Source organism: Plecotus auritus, assembly GCF_963455305.1.
Source record: "Plecotus auritus genome assembly, chromosome: 6".
In the NCBI taxonomy this organism is placed as follows: Eukaryota; Metazoa; Chordata; class Mammalia; order Chiroptera; family Vespertilionidae; genus Plecotus; species Plecotus auritus.
In genome coordinates, this window is record NC_137773.1 from 157,744,472 (window position 1) to 157,771,912 (window position 27,441).

At 39.5% G+C, this 27,441-nt stretch overlaps 1 protein-coding gene across 3 annotated transcripts in view; it reads right to left on the reverse strand.

Annotated features, from left to right (window-relative positions):
• Positions 1–27,441, reverse strand: part of ZNF385D (zinc finger protein 385D) — a 727,289-nt gene that overhangs the window by 100,553 nt on the left and 599,295 nt on the right. For all 3 annotated transcript variants that reach the window (XM_080671549.1, XM_080671551.1, XM_080671550.1), the window contains one exon: positions 20,601–20,711. In XM_080671549.1, the coding sequence (XP_080527675.1) occupies positions 20,601–20,711 (111 nt within the window). The remainder of the gene's footprint in view (positions 1–20,600; positions 20,712–27,441) is intronic.

Sequence of the window (27,441 nt, forward strand, 5' to 3'; positions counted from 1 at the left end):
TTAGTTAGAGAGAAGAGAGGGAAAACCCAGAATCGACCTGTCAGTTATGGGGTCAAGCTATAAATTGTTCCCGGAATTAATTTATATTACTTGTCTATATTTTTAAAAATAACTGAATGATTATGTATGTCCAAAGATTTACTGAAAGAAATGACCAAAGGAATGGAATACATTGGCAAGTGCCAAATTAACACTCAATTATCTAATTGATAAAAGAAAGATAGAAGCATTACACATCTAGCAACCCTTAACATAGACACGTAAATGGTGATTCTGGAAAGATCCGAAGCATGAAAAAAACTAGCATTTGTATGCCAATATTAAATATTAAAAAGAACAAAAATTAAGTCTAGTACCTACGAACCTACTGCTTTGCAATAATACTCCCTTTAATCCTCACATTTTATATGGTAGTACCATCATCTTCACTGTACAAGTGACATTTGAGATTCACAGGTGAAAAACTTGCTCAATATCACACCACTAATAAGTGTCGAGACAGGATTAGCCTGATCTAAGTCTTTCTGTATCATGACCTGGAACAAATAGTAATCTGGACAAGAACTCCTTTCTCATGTGAACCTGTACTGTGGATTAGGTGCTAACCCGAAACAGTGGTCTTGGTGATTTATTAAGGGAACATCCAAAGATTCGAACAACTTGCTCCATCCACACTCTAAGATGTTTACTATACTAGGCTAATATAATCTCCCCCCCTCCCATATCCAAAGAAATTAGAACTAAACTCAACTTACACAGCAGGTAATCACTCACATTCTGACCAGAGTAGGAGAGAGCTGAAGTAGTAGTTCTTTTGCATGCTCACCTCAGATAAGCACAGCTGGGCTGCAAAGACCGCTTTCCCCAAATTCTGTTGCCAAGTTGAATTTTATGATTTTCACTGGCAGATGATCAAATGCAAACTCTTAACTGACAGCCAAGTTACCTAACAGCAGCTGCTGGAAGAGCTAATTTAGAATGCAAATCTAGTCTTTAATCTATGGAAAAACTGTTCCAGTGATGGATGGCCTTTGAAGCTATAGTTTATGAAAGACACCCCCGATGCCCTCTCATATTATGGAAGAAGAAATATTTAGGTGCCATTTGTTTACTTTTGAGCAACTGCCCCCCTAGGGGAGATTGGAGTCCCATGGAAAGAGGGTCCAGGTATTTAAAATCAGCCTCAACTCTCTTTTCCACATAAGGAAATTGAGATCAGAAGACGGATGTGTAGACTAATTTCAAATGATGTCTTTTTGGTATCTGGGACTCCACTACTTCAGGCTAAATCATCTAAAGCACAAGGCAACTTGGATGTAACAATTTGCCTAGAATTCTTTGTGATGTCAAGAACTTGGAAATGTTAGCACCTACCATTGATCCAACCTCTAAAAAAATCCTGTTTCTGTAGGTATGAATTACCAGTTAAAGTTGATAGTCTTTTTTTCTTATTATTCATTTAACTACTAACAGTGACCTTCTAGAATACCTAATAGATGAAGAGTTCTCTGCATCATTCCACAGCTTTGATCCTCATCTCTTCAGTTGAACAAAATCTTAGAAAATACTCAGTTCTGGTTATTAGGAAGTTTCTTATTATTGCATTAAGTTATTAAAGAAACCTAGTCTTGTGCAATATGTATGAAGATCTCATCACTTGGCAACTGTCAGAGTTAATGCAATAGAAAAAAAAATGTACATCTCTGTCTGTTCTATTTTGTTAGGCATGGAGAATAATTACTGTGCAGCTTCAAACAATTCAAAGAATTTGAATAAGAATAAAGGGAAAATTAGAAAAGGAAAGATAAATCCACTTTAATTTTTTTCTTTCAGCTTGACTTTTTATACAACAGAGACACACTTATAGCGAACTTTGATTATTAAACTAGAAACTCTCGTAACCCATGATATGCCTCTAACTAGTCACTTTCACATGTGTTCACTGTTCCACATGAGCCAACATGCATGAAGGAAAAACTGAAATAGTGCCACTAATCATGCCTGTATGTGGTCCTGCATTTCCCTGCCCCTATCCCACCAAATACTATGATGCAGAAAATGAAGTGAGCTCATAGGAGGAAGACCCAAATGGGGCAAAGGCTGTTTCTTCAATCTCTTCTAAGAATGTCTCTTTTTCATGTCATGGGGCATGGGGCTTTTATGGTTTGAGTAGGAAAGAGGAGGAAGACAAATTGGAGGAGAACTAAAATATTATAATGTTCAGGTAAAATAAAGCTTGGGTATACTGTATATATATAAATATATATGTATACACACACACACACACACACACACACATATATATATATATATATATATATATATATATATTCATTTAGTCATTAATATATGCACTCAATAAGTGCATCAATATTAAGCACTATATATGAAACACTGTTCTAATTACTTGGATAAAACAGTGAACCACTAGGCCAAAGTCTTTCACCTGATAGAGCTTACATACTAATTGGCAGTGGATAATAAACATAATAAATAAGTAAATTATATAGTATATTAGAAGATAATTCTTTCTTAGGAGAAAAACGATCAGGTAAGAAGGGTGGGAATGATAGAGATTGAAATCCTAAATATTTGTAGGAAGCAACACGAGGTGGTCACATCTGAGTAAAGCTCAAGAAACAAATCATGTACAAATATGAGAGAAGAGGATTCCAGCTGGAGAGGAGAGTCAGAGCAAAGCCCCAGAGATAGGAATGAGCCTGGTTCATTCAAGGTATAGTGAGGGCAGGGCTGGAACTAGTTGAGATGAGGGAAGTACTTGCCTCGGGAGAAAAATTTAAGAAGATACTAAAAAACTCAGTATTTGAGATAAATGCTATTTTAATTCAGGACTTTAAAAAAATTAGTTGAAGCAATAAACAAAATCCATGGTGAATAAAATATCAAAATTTTAAAATAAGACAGGATCTGACCCTGCACTTACACAGCCCTGACTCACTCACCTGATTCCAATAAAAAATTATATGCAAAAATAGGCAGCCAGCCTGTGGGTCAAAGTTTGCCAATGTTATCTTTTTATTGCATTTATTACTTGTCCTGCATACTGAGTTTTTTAGCAAATCTAAATTTTGAACTCCATTGCCTCACTTCACCACCTTACTCCGGGCCTGCCCAAGGAGGCCAACGTGGCTACAGAGGAGAGAAAGTGGTGGTGGTGGTGGTGGTGGTGGTGGTGGGAGGAGATGAGGTCAGAAAGGCACTGGAGGCCACATTTCTTAGGGTTGTATAGCCAATCTAAGGATTTCACCTGTCGATCATAGCCAGCAACCTGATCTCAAATCCCAGTTTTTAAATGATGAGTGAGAGCAAAAATCCAGATGAGAGATGATTGTGGTGTAGACCGGTGGAGTAGCATGAAGACAGTGAAAAGGGGGCAGACACTGGATATATTTTGGGGGTATAACTAACATGATTCGTGTAGTATTGGATATAGGGTATGAGATTGGAAGAAAGGATGAATCTAATATTTTTATGAGATGAAATAGAAAGATGAGTTGCCATTATCAGAGAAATGCTGTCTGTAGAGTAGGTTTGACCTTAAGTTTTGAACATTTTAGATTTGAGGTATCTATTAGCTAAACAAGTGAAGATACTGAGTGAGCAGTTGCTACTCAAGTATGAAGTTGAGGAAGTGATTTCAGCTGGAGGTATAACTATAGATGTCATATGTATATCTAGGTAACATATTCCTTTCTTCTACCTCCAGATACTGAAGCCATTCTTCTGTGAACTAAAATAAGAAGCCTTTTATAGAGAAGACATCTCTTCATGAGACAGGACAATATCAACCCCCACTCTTTCCAAGACTCATTTTCCCGCTGAGGTTCTAATTTTAGTTTTTTTGTTTTTTTTGTTTTTTTTTTATTTAAAACATTGGCAATATGTTTCAAGTTAGAGGAGATGGCATGGTCAACATTTTAATAACCTGATTCCATGACAAATGAGTCACTTCTCAAAATCTACATCAAATTTTCTGCCAGCATGTAAGGTGTTAATATAATTACAACATAACTAAACATCTCCACAGTGAAAAAAAATGGAGAGAGGAAACTCTCCTGAATAATTCATTTAAAATAGACATCTGTCATTTCATACTGGTCTTCAATAAAGTGTAATGAATTTTCAATCCATCTGAGTGTTTTATGAATATACAAATGTGATCGCTTAGTCTGATTTTCAAAGTTAGGCATTAGGTCATACACTGTAGCTACTGTTTAAAAGTATAAGAATCATATGGCAGGCTAAGATAACAAGTTCCTTGCAGCAAACCATTTGAGTAACCTCTCTGGATAAGAAGAGATGAACTATTTTGACTACTCTTCATGACCAATTGCAGTGTGCTGACTGCTAATAAAAAGAGACAAGAGCCCTAACCGGTTTGGCTCAGTGGCTAGAGCGTCAGCCTGGGGACTAAGGGGTCCCGGGTTCGATTCTGGTCAAGGGCATGTACCTTCGTTGCGGGCACATCCCCAGTGGGGGGTGTGCAGGAGGCAGCTGATCGATGTCTCTCTCTCATCGATGTTTCTAACTCTCTGTCTCTCCCTTCCTCTCTGTGAAAAATCAATAAAATATATTTTAAAAAAAAGAGAGACAAGAGTAGGCACAGTAAAATATCCACATTAATTATTAAACCCACATAATGGCAAAGTGCCCCTTGACAAAATTGATCAGCTCCTCTTGGGGGAAGATCCAAGACCACGTATGTATCAGTGAACTAGTTTGAGCTCCTTGCTCAACTTTTTAAAACCAAATCTCACTCACTCAGTGTTGTGTGGTTAAAGTTTTTCCATGGGCCACTTTCTCATTTATTGATGCCATTTACCCTTGTTTTGTTTCAGAGGTTAAAGCAAGAACTAATAATATCTAAATATTGGTATCAAATGAAAACACAACTTTTCTTTATTGTCCTACTTCACTCAAAAATAGAAATATATAGCCCTGGCTGGTATGGCTCAGTTGGTTAGAGTATTGTCCCATGCACCGAAGGTTGCAAGTTCAATTCCTGGTCAGGGAACATACCTAGCTGGTGTTGTGGGTTTGATCTCCAGTCTGGGTGCATATGGGAGACAACAAATTTATGTGTCTCTCTTGCATTGCCCTTCCGCCCTCTCTAAAAGTATCAATAAAATAGAAATATATCATTACCATATGAAGTACATTCATAGAAGAAATATTAAGTTTTTCTAATTAATTCTTTTAATAGAAAGGCATGATTTGTAATCAAATCCATGTTATCTTATAATTTCATATTCTACTCAGTTTTCTTTATACTTTGCACTCTAAATGTTAAAATTGTGCTTTATACACCTCTAAATTATTGTTCTGTATTTTATAAAGTATTAAAAATACCACAAAATATAAGAAAAAGAGTGTCTTTGTGGCATATACAAAGGACATATTAAATGTTTATTTAATCAGATATTTATTCTAAATACTTTATGAAATCAATAAATATTTTAGCATAATAATGTTCTATCATTACTCTAGTTCTGCTCTAAAAAATGCTACCATTTTAAGAAATATGAGTTAGCTTAGAGAGGGAAAAAATACTTTTATTGCATATAACATATATTACAGACAAAGCCAAGAGCAATGCTGACTTTGAGCAACTGATTCTAAAACATTCACTTCTCAGTGTCTTTTTAAACCATGAATATAGCTAGTTAGTGTTACTTAAAATAAGATGAAAATTAAAGATAAATATTCCCTAGCCCAAGTTAAAACATAAACAAAAAGCCTAACTTAGGAAACCATTAAAAATCAACAAAATTAGACTTGCAAACATTCTAGTAAAACATATGCTAAACTGTTTCTTACAGAAGTACTGAATATTCATTGAATTATAATTCACATGATTTTAATATCATACAATAACAACACTAAGAGTAAGGAAAAATTCATATGAAAATAGGGAAACAACAGATCATAAGCTATTCTTTTTTATTAAGAAGGCAAAAGGATGATACTAATAACATAGTACAAATTATCAATCAGACTTTTTCTGGAAAATCTTTTCTATGCAAGAACAGACAGAGTCAAAGATAGACGTGACAACTCAATGAGACCCAAATGTAAATGATAAATCCATCCACAAAAAGCCTTGAAGGAAAATACTTTTCCCATGGAGGGATGATTTGTACTGGCCTCCAGGTGTAATATTATGTGCACTGATGAGCTGATCAACAGAACAGAACTTCTCCCCAACTGTAATCAAGAGTGATTGATGGTTGGGACAAAAAAGTTGATTATCATGACAAGTTCACTGATGCAGAGAAAATAAGCTCTGTCTGGGAAATGGATAAAACCTGTTCAGAGACTACCTCCTGAAACCTTATTTATAAAGGAAACTAAGAGAAGGTTCAAAGTTGTACAGGCAGACCTAATATTCCAATAAACCTGATAAGAATAAATTTGCCATATATAAATTTTCACTGTAAGGAATTTCAAAGCTCATTTAGGCACAGCAAAAGGTAAACCACATAATGCTCAAGTACATGTGTGATTATTAAAAGTTATCTCTCTACTTCTCAAAGTACCACTGAAAAATCATGCATGGACACAGAAAATTAAACTTTCATGCCATATTATGCCTCCATTTGCCCTCCTCAAGTCCCTCCTTCCTTACAAAGAATGAGTTCCCCAAATGACTGCAACCTTTACCACTATCAGATTCAATTTACATCAAAGCATAGATTTGGACTGAGCCAACAGATCCCAGAGGCAGTATTCTACATTTAAAATGAGGTTTGGCAGGCTTGAGAAAGGTGAATCTGGGCCAGAATCTTGGGTGTAAGTACAGTGTTCTAAAACAGTAGCTAGATTATGCAGAGAATCATAGAATATGAAGGAATACATCCATCTTTTCAAGTTCTGGTCCTAACGTCATAAAAGAAGTTCCAGCAATGTAATACATATGTAGTATGTGATTTACAGCATGCACACTATAAATTCATTCTCCTTAAACTCATGATGAAACCAAATAGCCACTCCTAATCCAGTCATCATAAGAAACTTTGAAGGTAAAGGAGGTCAAATGAATGGTTAGGTTTATTTCATCTATATAGAAATTTTTGGCCATGTGGACACTTGAGAAAAGTAAATGTATTTCATCACAATTACTCTAGTTAATTAATATAGAGAATATAGGACTTAGTAGAAGAGACAATATCAAATAACAACTGTTAAGAAGGGCAGAATACAAATGGTCACAAAGCCAAAATGACTCAATAACAGCCACTGATATGAATTACCTTTTTCTCAATTTGTTTTGCTCCTCTGCCTAAGATCAAATTCCTCTATTGTATCCTAATTCCCATGACTGTAGTGAAACTGATGATTTATGAAATGCTGAAATAAACTGTAATGAAACAGAACAAAAGGACAAGGGGTCTGATAGACAGTGACTACAATGAATGAAAAGGAATGAACAAATTTTATTTTTGAAACTTCCATGTATTGGTGATTACTAATCCAGTTTCTAACAATACTTGTAGACATTGTATTGTTGGTGCTCAGCCACACTTTAATATACTAGAGGCCTGGTACATGAAAATTCATGCACAGAATGGGGGGGTCCCTCAGCCTGGCCTGCCCTCTCTCACAGTCCAGGAGCCCTCAGGGGCGGGAGGCGATCCAGCGATCAGGGGAAGGTGATGCCCCCATCACACCTCTGCTGCTGCCACTGCCGGCAGCACAAACTTTGGCCAGCCCTGGTTACCTGAGCCTCTGGCGGCCCTAGGCAGCTGGGCAGCCACTATTCGAGGTTTGCCTGTGCCTCAGGCTGGCCCTGGGCAGCTGAGGGGCTGAGGTACTGGGGGACTCCAGTGGCAGGCTCACAGAGCAGCTGGACTCCCCTGGGCGTGGGCCTAGCCGCTCTGAGTGCCTGCCACCCCATTGGGGCTGGGGGACTGGGCACCACCATCTTGTGGTTGTGGGCACCACCATCTTTGTGTGGGTGTGATGGTCCATTAACATATTCCCTCTTTATTAGATAGGATATCTGTGAAAAGAGATATAAAACAATTGATGGCATTTATATTAGACTAGAGGCCCAGTGCATGAAATTCGTGCATGGGGGTGTGTGTCCCTTAGCCCAGCCTGCACCCTCTCCAATCTGGGACCCCTCAAGGGATGTCCGATTTCCCGTTTAGGCCCAATCCTGGTAGGGCAGTTGGACATCCCTCTCACAATCCAGGACTGCTGGCTCCCAACTGCTCGCCTGCCTGCCTTCCTGATTGCCCCTAACTGCTTCTGCCTGCCAGCCTGATCACCCCCTAACCACTCCCCTGCCAGCCTGATTGTCCCTAACTGCCCTCTCCTGCAGGCCTGGTCACCCCTAACTTCCCTCCCCTGCAGGCCTGGTCCCTCCCAACTGCCCTCCCCTGTAGGCCTGGTCCCCCCACAACTGCTCTCCCCTGCAGGCCTGGGTCCCCCCCAACTGCCCTTCCCTGAAGGCTTGGTTGCCCCCAACTTCCCTCCTCTGCCTGCCTGGTCACCCCTAACTGTCCTCCCCTGCAGGCTTGATTGCCCCCAACTGCCCTCCCTTGAAGGCCTGGTCCTTCCCAACTGCCCTCCCCTGCTAGCCATCTTTGGTGACCATCTTGTGTCCACATGGGGGCAGCCATCTTTGACCACATGGGGGCAGCCATCTTGTGTGTTGGAGTGATGGTCAATCTGCATATTACTCTTTTATTAGATAGGATAGAGGCCTGGTGCACGGGTGGGGGCCAGCTGGTTTGCCCTGAAGGGTGTCCCAGATTAGGGTGGGGGTTCCCTTGGGGTGTGGGGCGGCCTGGGCGAGGGGCCTGTGGTGGCTTGCAGGCTGGCTACTCTTCCCGTAGACCCAAGCAGAGGCCTAGTATCTGGGATTTATTTATCTTCTATAATTGAAACTTTGTAGCCTCGAGCAGAGGCTAGGGCCGACCAGGGCAGGGCAGGAAGCTTGGCTTCCTCCATCGCCGGGGCAACCCAAGCCTCCTGCTCTCTCCAGCTCTGTGGCTGCTGCCATTTTTGTTGGGATTTATTTATCTTCTATAATTGAAGCTTTGTAGCCTTGAGCGGAGGCCAGGGCTGGCCAGGGCATGGCGGGAAGCTTGGCTTCCTCCATCGGCAGGGACAACCCAAGCCTCCTGCCCTCTCCATGGCTGCAGCCATCTTGGTTGGGTTAATTTGCATACTCGCTCCTGACTGGCTGGTGGGTGTGGCTTGTGGGCATAGTGGAAGTACAGTCATTTTGCATGTTTCTCTCATATTAGTGTAGATATGTGTATCAAGCAATTTCTGGGTGACTAGATTACATCAAATATTTTATTCCATGGCTAATAAATACTTCATTAGTCAAACAGTAGTATGCTCTAAAATCTTCAGGGTGTAATCATAAAGTTAAAATAGGGGATTTTTGACCATAGTGATTTTCTTTTAATAACTAAAAATTCAGAGGTTGCTACATAGCAAGCTTTCAAAATTGTAAGAATCAGTTTCCAGGCTGCACTAAAATCTAATTCCACTTATTCATTACCCTTTTCATTCATGTGCATTTTCTTTTTTAGGGTTTAGGGAACCAGTTGCTTAGGATGTCCACTGCATTGCAAAGGAATCAGGCACTGGGGGAAAGGCAACCTCAAGTTGCATTTTTATCAAAATGTAGCTATTATTCTAAATGGCCCCACTGAAACTGAAACTTATGCCAACTCAGAGATTCCTGTTTCCACCTTAATTTTTCTTATTACATGAACAATGTTTCTGGTCCTGAGCACTTCATTCATTTACTTACTCAACATTTATTGAGTGATATCGAAGTCTTGCAGAGCTTTCGCAACATTAATAAGCTTCTTGCCTCATTTTTTGGGGACATGTGGATGACATTTGAGTTCATTTAATTGGAAACATCTCTCTTGCTTCAACAAGCACTACCCACCCCAGCACATTCTTTCCTTTCATGCTTTGCCCATGCTTAACTCTCACCACAAATTCATCACAGTTAAGAGGTAGCATTTGATGAAACAGATTCTCTTATGCCTCCTTCAATACTTACTACAATATTATTGCTCTTTAAGTGGTTCTCAGTTCTGAAATGTGTTTCACTATTTTAGCTATATGTACTACTGGCAATCTAGCTAGGAGTGTAAAACTGGTACTAACCTTGATTAACTTTTGTATTGTGAATAGAACTTAAGTGATCAATTGCCTTAAGTGAAAACTGTCATCTGATGCCAATGCAAATCTCAAAATCAATTTCTCTGAGGGTATGTCACTTTAGATGATAAATAGAAGTGCTATGCTGGGACTTAAGGGCCCTGTTTCCAGTCTTACCAGCTGTTTCAACAGCTTAAAGACCTTGAAAAAGTCAACTAAATATTCTGGCCTTTGATTTTTCCATCTATATAGTCTTTAAAATGGACAGAATGGTTTCCTAGACATCTCTTAGTCCTAATACACAACAATTCTCTGAGGTGCTCACAGTACTCCATAGAAATATAAATATCTCTTTGATTACTGGAGGTTATGTACACACTAGAGGCCTAGTGCACAGATTTGTGCACCGGTGGGGTCTCTAGGCGTGGCCTGTGGGGATCGGGCTGAAAGCTGCAGTCCAACATCCCCTCGAGGGATGTAGTAGTGCTGGAAGTGGCAGGTGGCTGGGAAGGAGCCTGAGCCCAGGCCAGGCGTCATGTCACTCCCGCTCATCAGGGCCCCGCTGCGCCTGCCGCCAACACTTGGTAGGCTCACTGCCGCTCCGCTGCGGTCTCCGCGCACCCATCCTAGGGTGATACCAGTGTCCATAACCAAGAAGCGGCCATGGGCTTGCACCCAGTCAGTTCTGATCCAGATGGGGGAGGGGCATGCAGGGGGAGTGTCTGTGAGAGAGGCTCGCACAGCTGCAGCTGCACTCGCCAGCCGTGAGCCTGGTGTCTGGCGCCTGTCAGTCAGCTGAGCAGCACTCCCACTGTGGGAGTGCACTGACCACCAGGGGGCAGCTCCTGCATTGAGCATCGGCCCTCTGGTGGTCAGAGCACATCATAGCGACCGGTTGAACAGTTGCTTAGGCTTTCATATATATAGACTAGAGGCCTGATGCATGAAATTTGTGCAAGAGTAGGCCTTCCTTCCCCCGGATGCCAGCACTGGCTTCCCTCTGGCACCCAGGACCTGAGTTTACCTCCGGCCACTAGGAGACACCCAGGACCCAGGCTTCCCTCTGGCCACCGGCAGGCACCCAGGACCTGGACTTCCCTCTGGCCGCCAGCAGGCACCCAGGCTTCCCTTACAGCCCTGGCTTTGTCCAGAAGGTTGTCCAGAAGGACATCTGGTCTAATTAGCTTATTACTCTTTTATTATTATAGATTTACTTATCTAAAACCAACTTTCTCTTTCTAGTTTTTCAGGGTCAATTTTTCCATGTCTAAGAGAATTCAATAGAAAGGTGAATTTTATTACTGTGTTTTTCTTTGTTTACAAAAAAACGAAGCTGAGCCCAGTGAGTGTGGCTCAGTAGTTGACCATAGATCCATGAATCAGAGATCAAAGTTCGATTCCTGTTCAGGGCACAGGCCTGGATTGTGGGCTTGATCCCCGGTAGGGGGTGTGCCGAAAGCAGCTGATCAATGATTTTCATCATTGATGTTTCTCTCTCTCCCTTCCTCTCACTGAAATCAATAAAAACATAATTTAAAAAAAAGAAAAGAAGTCCAGAGAAATACGGACTCTTTTATAAACATTTCTCTTTTCTCAGTCTCTTACTCTTCAATCCATCCACAGATGAAACTCTGAATATCAAAGCTAGATTCAGAGAGTCCTAAAATGTCCCAACATTGAAGTTTTATTTTTAAAAGCCTGCCAAAGAAGTACAGTGCTTAAATAGATCCCTGTGCTCCTGACTGGCTTATTTTATCCTGAAATATCTAGCAGCCAAACCCCATATCTCTTGCTTGGTCTTTCTGTTCAAGTCTTGCTTGCTGAGATTTCTGACAGAGATGTAGATTCCATTTAAAGAAGTAAAAGCTAGTGACACTAAAGGATGAAATGGTGCCCAATGCACACTCAGAGTATAATCCAAAGAGACATCCTAGCCATTTGTTTCAAACTCAGCCACAACCTGCAGTCCATTACCACATACTCCAGAGCTAGTACCTCATAGGGTGACCTTATGGCCCAACTGAACCTCATCGGGTCCCAGAAGCCGAATGGCCCTGTCATAGACCTGCTTTTGAAGAAGAAAAGCCCCGGGTGGGAAAACCATGGTGCACAGGGCAAAGCTCTAAATAGCTCTGTCAGTCCTGGAGAATCACAGAGGACAGTGTCTTATGAAAGAGATGGTTCAAAGCTGCCCGAAGATTTAATTTATAACTGGGTCCCTCAGATCCTTTGAGACTTAGCAGCAGCAGCAACAGACTTAAAGAGGTTGAGAGTTTTTAATACATGCAGCTTGCTGGGGACAGGCTGCCCCTGCAGCTATGAAGAGGTAAAAGGTAAAGATTTACCAGGAATGAGAACCTCAAACCAACAAAAACAACAAAAAATTGAACTTGAATAGACTCCTTAAAATACTTAAATAATAGAAAAGAATCTTCAAACATTTGTATTTCTTAAGAAGTAATTTAACATTCAGGGAAAAAAAACCACACACCAACTGTAACTGCATTGTTTATCCCATAAAATAAAAAATGACTTCTCCATTTCATTCACTATACAGTTTATACTCCAATTGCCTATATGCTGTGTCTTACAATCCTAACAACATGGAAGGAAAGGCTAGTTTTTATTTTATTTTATTTTTTAAATCACCCTGTCATAAACATATCTGGAAAACACCTTGTCCTGTCCCTGATGGTGACAGTTGGGACTCCGGTTACATTTAACCCTTTCGCCCACGCTGACCACAGCCCAGCACTAGAGACCGCACTGTCTCGTCCACCCTCTCCGTCCTGGGAGAATGTGGCTTTGGCCGTGAGCTACAGCGGGTGTCTATTGGGGCCAGGCTTTTAACATCCATTTGTTATCAAGGGAGCAGTCTTAGCAGAATTTCACTTAGAGTCAATAGCCAGTCTTTCCTGACGTTTCCATGGGGACCTGGAGTTTTAGAGCCATTTCAGGGAAGAACATTGGAAAGAAATTGAGGGGCAAAAAATACAGTCACACTGTTCACACACACACACACACACACACACACACACACACACACACACTCCATTTCTAGAACCAGGGGGCATGGATGAATCACTTCCTCCTTGCCCCACAGGGTGCAGAGCTGTGTGTGACTTCCTTGGGGCCAGGTGAGACCTAGTTCCTATGCTCAGAATACAGGAAAAATCAGGTTTGAGTCCTTGGTCCACATTACAGACATGCTTTGGATTGTAACTTGCTGTGTGACCTTGGGGAAGTCACTTAGCCTCTCTGGGCCTTGGTTGCCTTATGAACGTTATTTTGAGAGAGTGCAAATGAGATTGAACGTTATTTTGAGAGAGTGCAAATGAGATTGTGTGTGTGTGTGTGTGTGTGTGTGTGTGAGTGAGAGAGAGAGAGAGAGAGAGAGAGAGAGAGAGTTTTTCATAGTATGAAAGATAAAGCATTTTAAATAGCTCACACTTACTGTGTGTCTAATGCACTATGCCAGATAGATCTAAGCCTTTTATGTGTGTTAATCCATTCAGTCCTCAAACAAGTATGTAAGGTAGACGCTATTCTTCTCCCCCTGTTACAGATGGGAAACCGAGGCACAGGGAGTTAAAGGAACTTGCCCATAGCCATATAGCTAGTGAGGCAGAATTTGAATCCAGGTAATTTCCTCTAGAACCATCATTTACCCAGTTCCTCCACATTCCACAGTCAAATTCCCGTCACTAGAGAGGTGCTCTCTATCGTGGGGTGGGGCGTTCAGCTTCCCCATAGCCTGGGTGAAGTGTCCTTCAAAGCTATTTACCCGAAGTATCCTACCTTGTAGTTACTACAAATAATGTTTATCAGTGAATTTCAAACTTTGCACACTTAAGATTCATTGAAGAGTTTTTTTGTGTGTTTTTTTAAGCGGAAGCTTAGGCACCTCCCTGTGATCCTGAACAGTAAGCACACCAGTTGGGCTCAATTGAAGATAACAGAAGTCACTCTTGCTACTTGAAGCTAAAGGGGAATTAGTTCAAAGTCAAGGAGAAGGGAAGCAAACACCAGGAGAGGGGTCCTTAGGTGTAACAGCCAGAGAAGCCTCACTTGGTGCCTTAGACCCATGGCAGCACCGTCCCTGGCTCGGAGCACACACGGCATCCTATAGGACAGAACTCCAACGTCAACAGGTGGTGTCTTCCAGCTGGTGCCATACCTCTGCCTTCCATGGGCCATTCATTCCCCATCCAGGAAATCAGGTCCTCTGGGATATGGGAACATGGTAAGACCAGAGAGAATCCTGGGGCTCCAGCACATGGACTCAGTTATTTTGCTGTAAATGGATTCCTGATCAGAAGAGATGTTGGCTTTGGGGAAAGTTAACACTGTACTAGTATTTAGTTACATGAGTCTCCAATGCCAAATTCCAGAGGCTGTGCCATTCCATTTCAAAGTTTCTTATAATCCGACAGTGGTTATATTTCCAGAAAAACACTTCAGCCAATAACCATCCTGCTTGTTCTTGGTGCTTTTGAATGTCGAGTGAGCTAATGATTGTGGAACCTGTAAATTCAATGAAGGCTCAAGGACACACAGTCAATCAAGAGATGACAGATCTAGACCACAGGTAGCTTAATTCCCGATCCATTGATTTTCCTACCATCCCACTTGGCTTCCCTATGTGCTACTATAGGTTTGGGGTTAAATGCATATCTCCCATGCATAGATTTTTATTAACCTTTCTCCTTGTATATATAATAAAATGCTGAAATCTGGACAATGATAATATCTATGAACTCTCCTGCACATGATTTGAGACTACAGACACTGCTAGACATACATGAGGAAATAGAAAATTGCAATGGAGGCCTTGAAAATGGAATGTATAATTTGGTACACAACATGCAGTTTAAAAATATAAATAGGATAGAAGATGTAACAATCCCTTCATAAAATTTAAGCATGCTTATAATAAAGGGAATTAAGAAAATTTTAAAAAATGTAGAAAGAAATAAAAGAATAGTTCTCCCACTCCAATACAATCACCATTAGTTTTTGTTTTTCTCTCCATCTAAGTAGTATTTCCTTTAAATATCAGAACTCCACCCCCAGATATATGTTGATTTAAACATGTAAAAGATGTGTCTTAAGAAATGAGGTTAAGAAACTTTAATTACCTAATTTGGTCATTTGGTAGAAAAAAATATTCTTCATATTCATCCTTATATTGCCACATTTGGTTAAGGAAGTTATGACAGAGATGTGAATTACATTCAGATATATTGCTTAGTCTCACTACATTTCTGGGTTCTAAAATGCAGAATAGGAGCAATGATGTCTATGTTATAGCACCATTGGAAATGACGCAATTCTATGGATGATGATCCCAAGGATCCCCCTTTGGAGGGGTCGGAAGCCTCTAAGCAATGGGACCCCCTAATGAGATTGCTGTCCTGGTTTATCACAGTCCCCTGAACTAATCAATGCTTGACAGTCCTGACTCCTAAAGGACATGTGGACAAATTATAGTTCAGTAATTTGAGTTTATATTTAAATATTCATGGTGCTTAGGACTGAACTGTGGGTGTGACTGAAAATGACTGAAGCCATTGGAGAACACTCCTGCGTCCTTTGATGAGGCCCAGACTGGGCTGTGAATGACTTTCCACAACAGCTCTGCCTGCATCCTGTCAGTTCCACAGAGAAAGAGGCCTCATGCTCTCTCTCTGAGACAGCCTGACTGGGCAGGAAACACACAGATCTCCATTCGTGCCATCGCTGTAGGAGCCACTGGAACTTCAGGATGGACTTGTTGGCCTACCTAGACCAGATGAGGCAGCGGCATCCGAGAAGTGGACAATGACCCTGTGAGGCCTTGATAAATCTCCCCCACTGTCCACACTTCAGTTTCCACACGTGAAACTGGCAAAAGTTTTCTTCTGTCTCTAACATATTATGAAATGATATTGTTAGGAGGTTAACCATAGTGACTCTTAGATGCTACTATGTTATGATTCCTTGGTTTAGGGTCTGAGATCTTACTTTCCATTCTATAAACAGTCATTGAGTAATCATTCTCTACCTCACTTAATCCTACATCCACGCCGGCCCTGCTAAAAGTTGTCTTCAAAGGCATACTTAATAACTTGCCTAGGCCAATGCTAATTTATGCTTATTTTAGAATGCTGATAACATAACTGGGCAAATTACAACCTTTCAGTCTTTAATTGGCAGCTTTTTGCATAACTCCATGTGTGTTTCATATAAATCTTGAGAATAGTTTTTTTTTTCTTTCAAAGAACAGCCTACACCAGGAGAAGGCACTCTGATTTAAAGTACATACAAAATAATGTAGAATTTTAAAAAGATATCTACAAGGCCAAAAATGGAAAATGAATTATATAGGAAACAGGTACAGCATAACACCAAACTACAAAGTTTATAATATAAAGGGTTAAAAAATAAATAAAAGCTTAGAGGAAAAGGAAATTGAATTTTCATGATGCAGAGATGAAAAGAACTATAAACTATTATTTTCACTGGGAGGGGAAAAAGCTTTGAAATGTAAAAAGGTTCATAAGGCAAAAATACTTCCCTACATGATTACCAAGCACACAAGGGAATTGCAATGTTGCTTTTCCAAAAAGATTCCAGATTTAAGAATGGAAACAAGAAGATAAATTCCAGATTTACCAGAAAAGAGCAAAGAGGCAGTTTTATTGGGATTATAATGCTTTTTCTTGATATTAAAATGATCCAATATGATATATATATATGTATGTATATATATACACAGATACATATATATATATCTGTATGATATATATATATATATATGTATTTTCCCTTTATTTAGAGATTATTTTTTTTATATGTGAATGAACAGATAATCAATCCAATTGATCTTGGTGTTCAGTTTTAAATATTATATAAAATTAATAGTTATGGATATGACTGGTCAATAAGTAAATAAAACTAATATTTCCAGCACATTAGTTCCCTTTATTGACATAATAATGCTACAGAGATATTTTTAAAGTCTCTGAAGGGGTTTCTACTCCTGTATTTCAATTTTGCGGTAATTATGTTTTGCTTATAAATCACAGTTAAAATGTTGCTATGTCATTTATAAACTCAATTTTATAAGGTCTTCCAATTTTTTAAAAACTTCAGTTTTGAAAATTAGCACTGCATAGTGAATTTACATTCAAGTTCAAGATAAGGAAAAATGTGAGGGCAGTGAATTCACATGCATTCAGTTTATATAGACCCACAAAATTGGACTGAGTGATTATCTCATGAATTCAAGGGGTTATGAAATCCAATTGAAACCTAAATCAGACATCTGAATGACTATCTGTGCTAGGCAGAACAATGGTATTTATTAATGACATTAATCCCTGGAAATGATGAATATGTTATATTACATGGCAAAGGAGATTAAGTTAGCAGATGACATTTGGTTGCTAATCAGTTGAGTTTAAAATAGAAAAATGACCCTAGATTAAACAGGTGGGCCCACTGTGATCACAATGGTCCCTAATCATGGCAAAGGGAAGCAGAAGAGTAATAGAGAAAAGACTCGGTCAGTCATGCTGGCTTTGAAGATTGAAGGGAGTCATGAGCCAAGGAAACAGGGCAGCCTCTAGAAACTAGGAAAGAAAGGCAAGGAACTGATTTTTCCTCTACCATCTCCAGAAGGAATATATCCCTGCCTACACCTTGATGTTAGCCCAGTGAGACCCATTTCTGACTTCTCACTTCCAGTCCTATACAATAATACATCTGTGTGGGTTTATTTTTTTAACGACTAGGTTTGTGGTAACTTGTTTACATAGCAATAGATTAATACAGTAATCATGTAGTGAATGGTCATGCCTGCAATTGCTTAATTATGACCCAGATTGAGAAGGAGAAGCAATTGTCCCTAATAAATACATATTGATTCCTCTATCACCTTGAAACTTCATTAGCAAGATAAATTGCTACTCTTTCTTACAAAGGAAATAAATAAAATATTAGAAAAGAAGTATGTTAATGTTTTTTGTATTGCATTAAGTTAATAATCATATATGAAAAATATATGTATTGCCTAAAGCATACATGACAACATTTCTAAAGTCTTTAAACATGACTTTGATTAATATCTACTGGATAAGAACCAATAAAAAAGAAAGAAAAGAAATAACTGTCTAGAAGTGGTGAGTGATCCACCACTGGGGATCATCAACCAAAGGAGCTAGCCCGATGTGGCAGATGGTTTTCCTAATACAGAGGAAAATATTGACAGTGAAAGTGTTGGCAGGGGGGTATTTTTAAGTAGCCCTCAACAGATGAGTAAAATATCAGTATGATTTAAGAAGAAAGGGAACCAATAAGAAGCTGCTTAAATTCATCACTACAAAACTATATGATTGTTAACTGAGTGTTTACAAATTATCAAAACTGCCTGGCTGGCATGGCTCAATGGTTGAGCATCAACCTATGAAACAGGAGTTCACAATTCAACTCCAGGTCAGGGCACATGCCCAGGTTGCGGGCTCGATCCCCAGTGTGGGGCATGCAGGAGGCAGCTGATGAATGATCCTCTTTCATCACTGATGTTTCTATCTCTCTCTCCCTCACCCTTCCTCACTGAAATCAATAAAAAAATCAATATTTATTAAAAAACTGATCAAAATTGCAATTACAGTTGACCCTTGAAAAACACGGAGGTTAGGGGAGCCAATTCCCTGCAGAGTTGAAATTTGTGTATAACTTTGACTTCCCTAAAACTACTAATAGCCTACTGATGACCAGAAGCCTTACTGATAACATATACAGTCGATTGATAAATATTTTACATGTTGTATGTATTACATACTGTATCCTTATAATAAAATAAGCTAGAGAAAGATGTAAATAAGAAAATCATGACATATGTACTACTATTTGTAATACTTTAAACAATAAAAAATAAAATCATAAGGCAGAGAAAAATGTATATACAGTAATGTACATATTTATTTAAAAAATCCATGTAAAGTGGATCCACATTGTTCAAACCTGTGTTATTCAAGGGTCAACGGCATTGCGTTCAGAACTATTTATATGTCAGACTCCTCCTTTTCCTTTTTTTCACAATAGCTGGAAGAGATTACTATGTAATATTGATCCCTTGAAAATACTATTGATTAACAAATTAAACTATAGTAAATTTCTCAAAATTCAAACCAAAGTGCTCGGTATTAAAAAACAAACAACAAAACAAAACAAAAACCATCCCTCCAAGTCAAATACAGTATGTTTAGTGTATTTTTTTTATAGCAGCAAATACCTTTCAGATGCTGCGCAGGTAATCTACCTTCTCTTTTTTTAAGCCAAGAGACAGAATGTTATAAAAGTACCTGATGATTGTACTGTACTAGTAGGTATGAGTTCATAGGATAGTAGTGATCTTTATACAAAATGAAATGTTTTCAGAGAAGAAAAAAGCCACTATAGTTATGCCCCATCTTATTTCCTGTGCCTGATTATCTGCTATCCTCACCAGAGTACCCAAGGGACCTGGTAGCCCAGGAAATTAAATACTAGATGGCCAAACATTCTTCAGAACCCAGATCTGTTGATCATGTCTACAATACATATCAACTGAGGGGCAAGATGCTGACACCTTTTAGGGGCCATTTTGATAAGATGAGATTCTCTATTTGCTTAGAGTATCCACAAAGTGGTCAATTCCTATTCCTTCCAAACCAACATTCCTGCTCTTTTCTATATTTCTCAGAACCAACTCCACACCAAAGCAGGTTGTGAGGAGCAATATTTTTCACATTGGCCATGAGTTGAAATTAACTTCATGGTGATGAACCAAGAGTCTTCCCTGACCCTTAGAAACGGTGTGAATAACTCTGTGAATAATTTGCAAAGCACTGGTCAGTCTACAGTTGTCTAACATCTGCCATGTCTCCACTTCAGTTTTATTTATTAGGGGCTTTGAGGGCTTTAGAACCCCTGTTAAAATGATAGTACTTCTAGTACAGTCAATTGAGGGCTCTAGCACAAAAATAATTAAGGACACAGGACTGATCTGGAACTGGGTACCACCAAGGCAGGCAAATAGAATTTACAAAGCCAAAATCTTGACCTTGAAATATAATTTGGTACCTATCTTATTTCAGAGGTGTAATTTATTGAAAACCTCACTGGTCCTGTATTTGACTATTTCCTGAAAGGAAAGCTGATAACATACACTTAGCATTCTCAAGAGACTAAAACAATATCATTAAACAGGAAGTATATAAGATTATATATGTGAGTTTTTCCTGAGTAAACAACCAAACATAATATAATAAACTCCAAAATTAAAGCATATAGAGAGTTAAAATATTATCTCTGAATTTTGGCATGCTCTATTATTGGAGAAAAATGTTTAAGAAATCTCTTCTGCAAGATCAGAACAGCATAATACATTTTTTTTACTGCACACTAAATGATAAACTTACATCGGAATTAAATCTCAACTGGCAAATGTTGCATGATATGATTTGCTTTCTTCGATGAGGAAGAGGAACCCCGAATGTATGATTTATTACAGCTTTCTGAATCGGGTCCATCTGTAATGAGAAAAAAAATACAACAAATAGAAATAAAGCTTGTCAGTTCCATTGGAATGTTGCCTACTTCATTAAAGAGCCAATCTGTACAGCTTCAATCTACTGCTCACATTATAAAAAGCATTTTTTTTTAAGAAATGGCATTTCTACTTTGTCAAAAAATAGAAAACAATAAACTCAAAGCTCACTATGATAAGGGAATAATAAATGTATCCATTAGAGTATGCATACTAACTATTTTTCTCATTCAGGATCAACAATTGTCTCAGTTTGATAATCCTAAAATATAATTAAAAGTTTATCAAAACTCAAGTTATTATAAATGCCACCAATCTTACACAGAAGTGTGTCTGCACCCTTGGCTTAAATGGACTTCAAAATAGACTTGGTCAGAGGATCAGCTCTGAGAATAAATGATGCGCCATTATCCAACATTAACCTTATTCTATGTTTTGTATCTTTTCTGCCTTAAGAATATAGTATACAATTCCTGCTTTTTAAGGATTCAAATATATAGAGCTATCAATGCATTCAATAACAATTTATTGATTCCCTAATACATACTGATATCCTATGGATTTATTATTTGAGGTTCAAAGAGTTTGGCCACATACCAGTTATCTCTCTCCACCCCATTTCCCAGGACAGGACAAGTGACACCAAATACATAAGATCAATAATCCAGCTTTAATAAAACATAATGTCTCCTCATCAAGCTCTGTCCTACAGTCCACGTTAGTGGTTCTCAACTGTTAGAGTCAGGTAAAATTTCTGACCTGCTTCTTAATATATGTACAACTTCTTTGCTAATCTGTGTTTATTAAGGTTGTTATGAGGTTTAAAAGTGATAATTCATGAAATTAACTTAGCACAGTCAGTGCTGGGCACATTTAGAAGTCCATAAATGTTGGCTATTACAGATTCTCCATTGCAGCACATGTGAGATAAGGTTAACATGAGCCTCACACTCCTTTCGTCATTGTTAGCATACTATCCATATCTCATGTGGAAAAAAAAATTCAGAATGATTTAAATGTCACATATGTAGCCATGACTTCTGGTGAATGCTTGTAAACTTTGGAACTCTTTTTTAAAAATGGCATTTAAAAAACATAAATATGCTTATTTATTTTTAGAGAGAGGAAGGGATAGAGAAACATTGATCTGTTGCCTCCAGTACCCACCACAAATGTGGACCAAACCCACAACCTAGGTATGTGCCTTGACTGGGAATTGAACCTGTGACCTCAAACCGACAGTGTACAGGATAACACTCCAGCCAACTGAACCAGACCAGCCAGGGATGGAACTCTTCACTCTCATCAGATACAAAGTTCTTATGAGAGTGATCCCAATGGGTTGAAATATTTCAGACATGACTTGACAGACACACATCAAAATTAAGAATGGGCCTGTGTCCAGCCAGGGCTGGGTCCCCGTGGGTGAGACCCGCCGCCGAACTGGCGGCCTGGACCCCACCTCCAGGCCCAAGAGCCGAGTGCTGGTGGGCGGGCTGGCACCTGGCTTGAGCCATGGGCGGCACTCTTGTATATACAGCTGGCGCTGGGGGCAGGTCCCCCTTTGCAGAGCCTGGGTCTGAGGGCACCTGGCTGTGCCCGAGGCTGAGGAAGGGTGGGAGTGTCCAGGCTCTACCAATTGACGATATCCATAGAGTGACCATTAAAGCTGACCCTCCGCTAAAAAAAAAAAAAAAAAAAGAATGGGCCTGTGAAATAATGCTCTAATAGTGTGATACACTGTAGTTTGTTAACTACCCTAAACAAGTCATTGACAAATCCCACCTCCTCTTGTGTATTTCAAATCATCAGAACCAGTTGACTCATGAGCTCTCCTCACTGGTAGGTAGAAGGAAGTTCCTGTCTATATTTACAACTCCTATTAGGTTATCTAGGTACTCTTACTGTACTTTTCTAAATAGCAACAATAGAAATAATAGCACTCAGCATTTATTAAGTGCCTTCTATATAATAAGTCCTAAACAAGGTAGTTTATATACTAAACAGTTACAATGATAAAAACAAAACAAAACAAAAAGCCATTGGTGTAACCGTATTTATCTTCCACAGTCGCTTTAAATGTTTTTATCTGATGTGAATCCTTGCCCAGATTCTGGATGAAACTCAGCTATGTGATTTTTCTGGTCACTTGCAGTATGAACAAATTCTAGCATCTTCCCCCAACCCTTACTAGTGAATTCAAACATATCTTCTTTTTAATCAGTTTTATTTAGATATAATTTACATACAATAACATTCACCAATGCTAACTTGTAGAATTGGCTGAGATTTTACCAATATGTATAGTAATACACATAAGGCATTTCATTACCTGGAAAGGCCCTTCTGCTCCTCTGTGGTCAATCCCTTTCTCTCACCTGAATCTTTGAAATCATTGGTTTGCTTTCTGTCACTATATTTTTGCCTTTTCTCAAAGTTCATATAAAGGGAATTGTACAATATGTGGTCTTTTGTGTCTGGCATCTTTCATTAAGGATAATGCTTTCAAGAATCAACCATGTTGTTGCATGTATCAGTAGATTATTCCTTTTTATTGCTGAGTGGTATTTCTTTATATGGAAACTAGAGGCCCGGTGCACGAAATTCGTGCACGGGTGAGGGGAGTGTCCCTCAGCCCAGCCTGCACCCTCTCCAATCTGGGACCCCTTGAGGAATGTCCGACTGCCCGGTGGGATCGGTCTTAAACGGGCAGTCGGACATTCCTCTCACAATCTAGGACTGCTGGCTCCCAACTGCTCACCTGCCTGCCTTACTGGTTGCCCCTAACCGCTTCTGCCTGCCAGCCTGATCACCCCCTAACCACTCCCCTGCCAGCCTGATTGATGCCTAACTGCTCCCCTGCCAGCCTGTTTGCCCCTAACTGCCCTCCCCTGCAGGCCTGGTCCCCCCAAACTGCTCTCCCCTGCAGGCCTGGGTCCCTCCCAACTGCCTTTCCCTGCAGGCCTGGTCGCCCCCCAACTGCCCTCCCTTGCAGGCCTGGTCTCTCCCAACTGCCCTCCCTTGCTGGCCATCTTGTGGTGGCCATCTTGTGGTGGCCATCTTGTGTCCACATGGGGGTAGGATCTTTGACCACATGGGGGCAGCCATCTTGTGTGTTCGAGTGATGGTCAATCTGCATATTACTCTTTTATTAGGTAGGATAGAGGCCTGGTGCATGGGTGGGGGCCAGCTGGTTTGGCCTGAAGGGTGTCCCAGATAAGGGTGGGGGTTCCCTTGGGGCAGGCCGGCCACGCCCCCTGGCGACCCAAGCAGAGGCCCTGGTATCTGGGGTTTATTTATCTTCTACAATTGAAACTTTGTAGCCTGGAGCGGAACCAAGCCTTCTGCTTGCTCCGTGGCAGCAGCCATTTTTTTTTGGATTTATGTATCTTCTATAATTGAAACTTTGTAGCCTTAAGCGGAGGCCTGAGCTGGCCACGGTTTGCAGAAGCTTGGCTTCCTCCATCGCCGGGGGCAACCCTAGCCTCCTGCACTTTCCAGCTCCGTGGCTGCTGCCATTTCTTTTTGGGTTTATGTATCTTCTATCATTGAAACTTTGTAGCCTTGAGTGGAGGCCTAGGCCAGCAAGGGCAGGCGGAAAGCTTGGCTTCCTCCATCGCCAGGGAAACCCAAGCCTCCCTCCTGCTCTCTGTGGCTGTAGCCATCTTGGTTGGGTTTATTTGCATATTCGCTCCTGATTGGCTGTTGGGCATGGCTGGTGGGTGTAGCGGAATGATGGTTAATTTGCATATTACTCTTTTATTAGATAGGATACCACAATGTGCTTATCCATTCGTTAGCTGATGAACATTTGAATTGTTTCTGGTGAATTCCACAAGCTTTTCAAATCTCAATACATATCTTAAGCTCATTCCTAAATTCAGTTTATCAATTTAATACAAACATTAAAATTAATTCAAAGTTATAGTCTCTTTTCCGTAAATTGAACCTATTATCAAATAGTAGTTTGAAAGGCAGTAGGAAATGGTACAGGATTTCTCTCCCCGCCCCATTCTCTCTCTCTCTCTCTCTCTCTCTCTCTCTCTCTCTCTCTCTCACACACACACACACACACACACACACTTCTCCAAGTCCCCCAATCCAACTAAGCTTCCAAACCTTTGTCAACCCATATCACCCCTATTTTTTCAGACCCCAAATGGATAGTGGGTAGAGCCTGAGAAAGCCAACAGCCACACAAATGTGTGACTCTAGGCTGTTTCAATAGCCTTCATTCTACTTTCTAAGATCCCTCTAAATTACCTTAAACATGCCATCACAATGCTGCCATGACAACGAATATGGAGACCACTGGGGGATAATTTCCCTTTTTAGCCAACAGGTAAAGAAAATAAAATGCAGAAAGAGGTCACTGACTTAGAGGTAGTTACCTCGTCATGTTATAGTGCATCTGTTTGGATATAAATGAGGCCCATTTCTACCAGGGAATAAGGTGAATTATGCTTATAACCCACTTGGGAATACTGAAGTCCACTTACAATAATACTATGAAATAAAAATGAACTACACATTTACATTAAATATGCTCTCTGAAAAGTAATACAGAGTTTTTATCATATATTGGCGAGCAGCATATTATTTTGATCTTTCAGTAGCACTGCGGAAGCAGTGACTACATTCATTCCAAGTTTGTGTGGGAGGCATTTTGGAACTAGACACCATGCAAATGTGGCATATTCTCTAGGTTTAATTCTTTTGTTTGAATTGAATGATGATCTGATCACTGTGACTATAAAAGCAAATTTCACAATGCAAAGTCCTGTATTCTTCTTCGGAGACAATTTCATTTCCCAGTACACTGGAAAAAAAGGCTTCTAACTAAGTTATATTTTAAAGATGAATTCACAAACTAGAGTTACACCAACACAAGTATTTATCTTTTATCATTTTCAGAATCTAGTACAACAAAATGATAAGTTTAATGCTTTCATTAATTAACATAAATCATATCATATTCACCTCTCTAGTACTTTCATCTATAAATATATGTAAAACCATTTACAACTAAAAATTTTGAAGGGGCAAAAATCTAACTAATAACCAGTTCTCTTGTTAAATAGTTAATTAAATGAATCTATATGGTATGTAACTAAAAGTAGTGTTTACTATCAACTCAGGGACATACACACAGCCACTTTGATCATTTTGTTTAAACATACCATTATTTATCATTATGATCAAACATTTTGTTCAAAAACAAAGTCATATATGTTGGTCCCCCCATGAACAAAATAGGAGTGATCTGTCAAAACAATCATACCTTACTACACTGAGTGGCCAGATTATTATGATCTCTGAATGCATAATAATCTGGCCACTCAGTGTATATCCTATATAATAAAAGGCTAATATGCAAATTGTCCCCTTGACCAGGAGTTTGACCAGCAGGCAGGCTGGCCAACCACCCATGTCCCCTCCCCCTGGCTAGGCTGGCTGGACCCCACCCATGCACAAATTCATGCACCGGGCCTCTAAATATACACACACGCGCGCGCACACACACACACACACACACACACACACACACACACACACACTGAGTGGCCAGATTATCATGAGTTCAGAGATCATAATAATCTGGCCACTCAGTGTATGTGTATGCACATTATCATTAGTTTTTCTACAAAACCAGTCTCTAGAGATGCCGATACTAAGTGTAGACAAGAATAAAGGGAGGGTGTCCAAATAAGTTGTAGGAAACCTACGTATAACAACCTGGAGATTCACAGTGCACAATAAAATATTAAGTTCTCTGAGATGCCCCACAATAAAAAATTTTTTTTAAATAAATAATTTCTAAAATAATATAACTAGAGCGCTCATTGTTTTCTTTGTTTGTTTTTAAATTTAGCATCCCTGGTTCTATGCATGCAGTTTAGAACATAGATAATCTGAAAAATGAAACCATTACAAAAATAAGAATAAAATGTAAAGCCTTCAGTAGAAAAGTAAAGGCACTAAACTAAAAATGTAATACATAGAAATCAGATCCATAAAAGCTTTGATACAATTTCACCTATTCCATGCAGCACTGAATTAAAAACTGACAGAAATGGTAAAATATACATGGCATTTTAATCCATATTTAACTAATTTCTAAAGTGGGAAATTTCAAAAGCTAAATTCTTTAAATACAATACCTAATCTCCCAAAGCAAACAAACAAACAAAAGCAAAGAATGATTCTGTACCTATTAATATGCTTACCCAAACCCCAGACAAAAAATCAATTTCAAACTCAGCCTATGGCCTTATTTAAAGCCAAATGAATATGTTCTTCTAGATTTCAGGCTTAAGGATCTTTGCATTTTTATCTAGGCCCTGCTTTTCCCTGCCCTCCCTTCTGGGCATTCTGCTAAATTGATTTGTAAACAAGTGTGCAAGGCACAGCCTCAGGTAGAGCAGCCACAGCTCAAGGTTCCCTTCTCTAGGATGTCTGCTTTATTATCAGAGAGGACCTGGCTTAACCCTGAGTTCACATTTTCCACTCTAAAAGAACTCCTTTCTTTAGGTTCCTATTATTATTGTGGCTTTCAGTTTTAAATTCAAATAATAAAAACTTAAATGGCAGGAAGTTTAGAAATCCAGAAATATAAAGGTTATCTCTTCCAGCTGGCATTTCTATGTAATAGTGGCAAGTAACAACTCTAAAGGTTATACTTGAGGGCACTTACAGTTTTTTTTTTTCTTTAA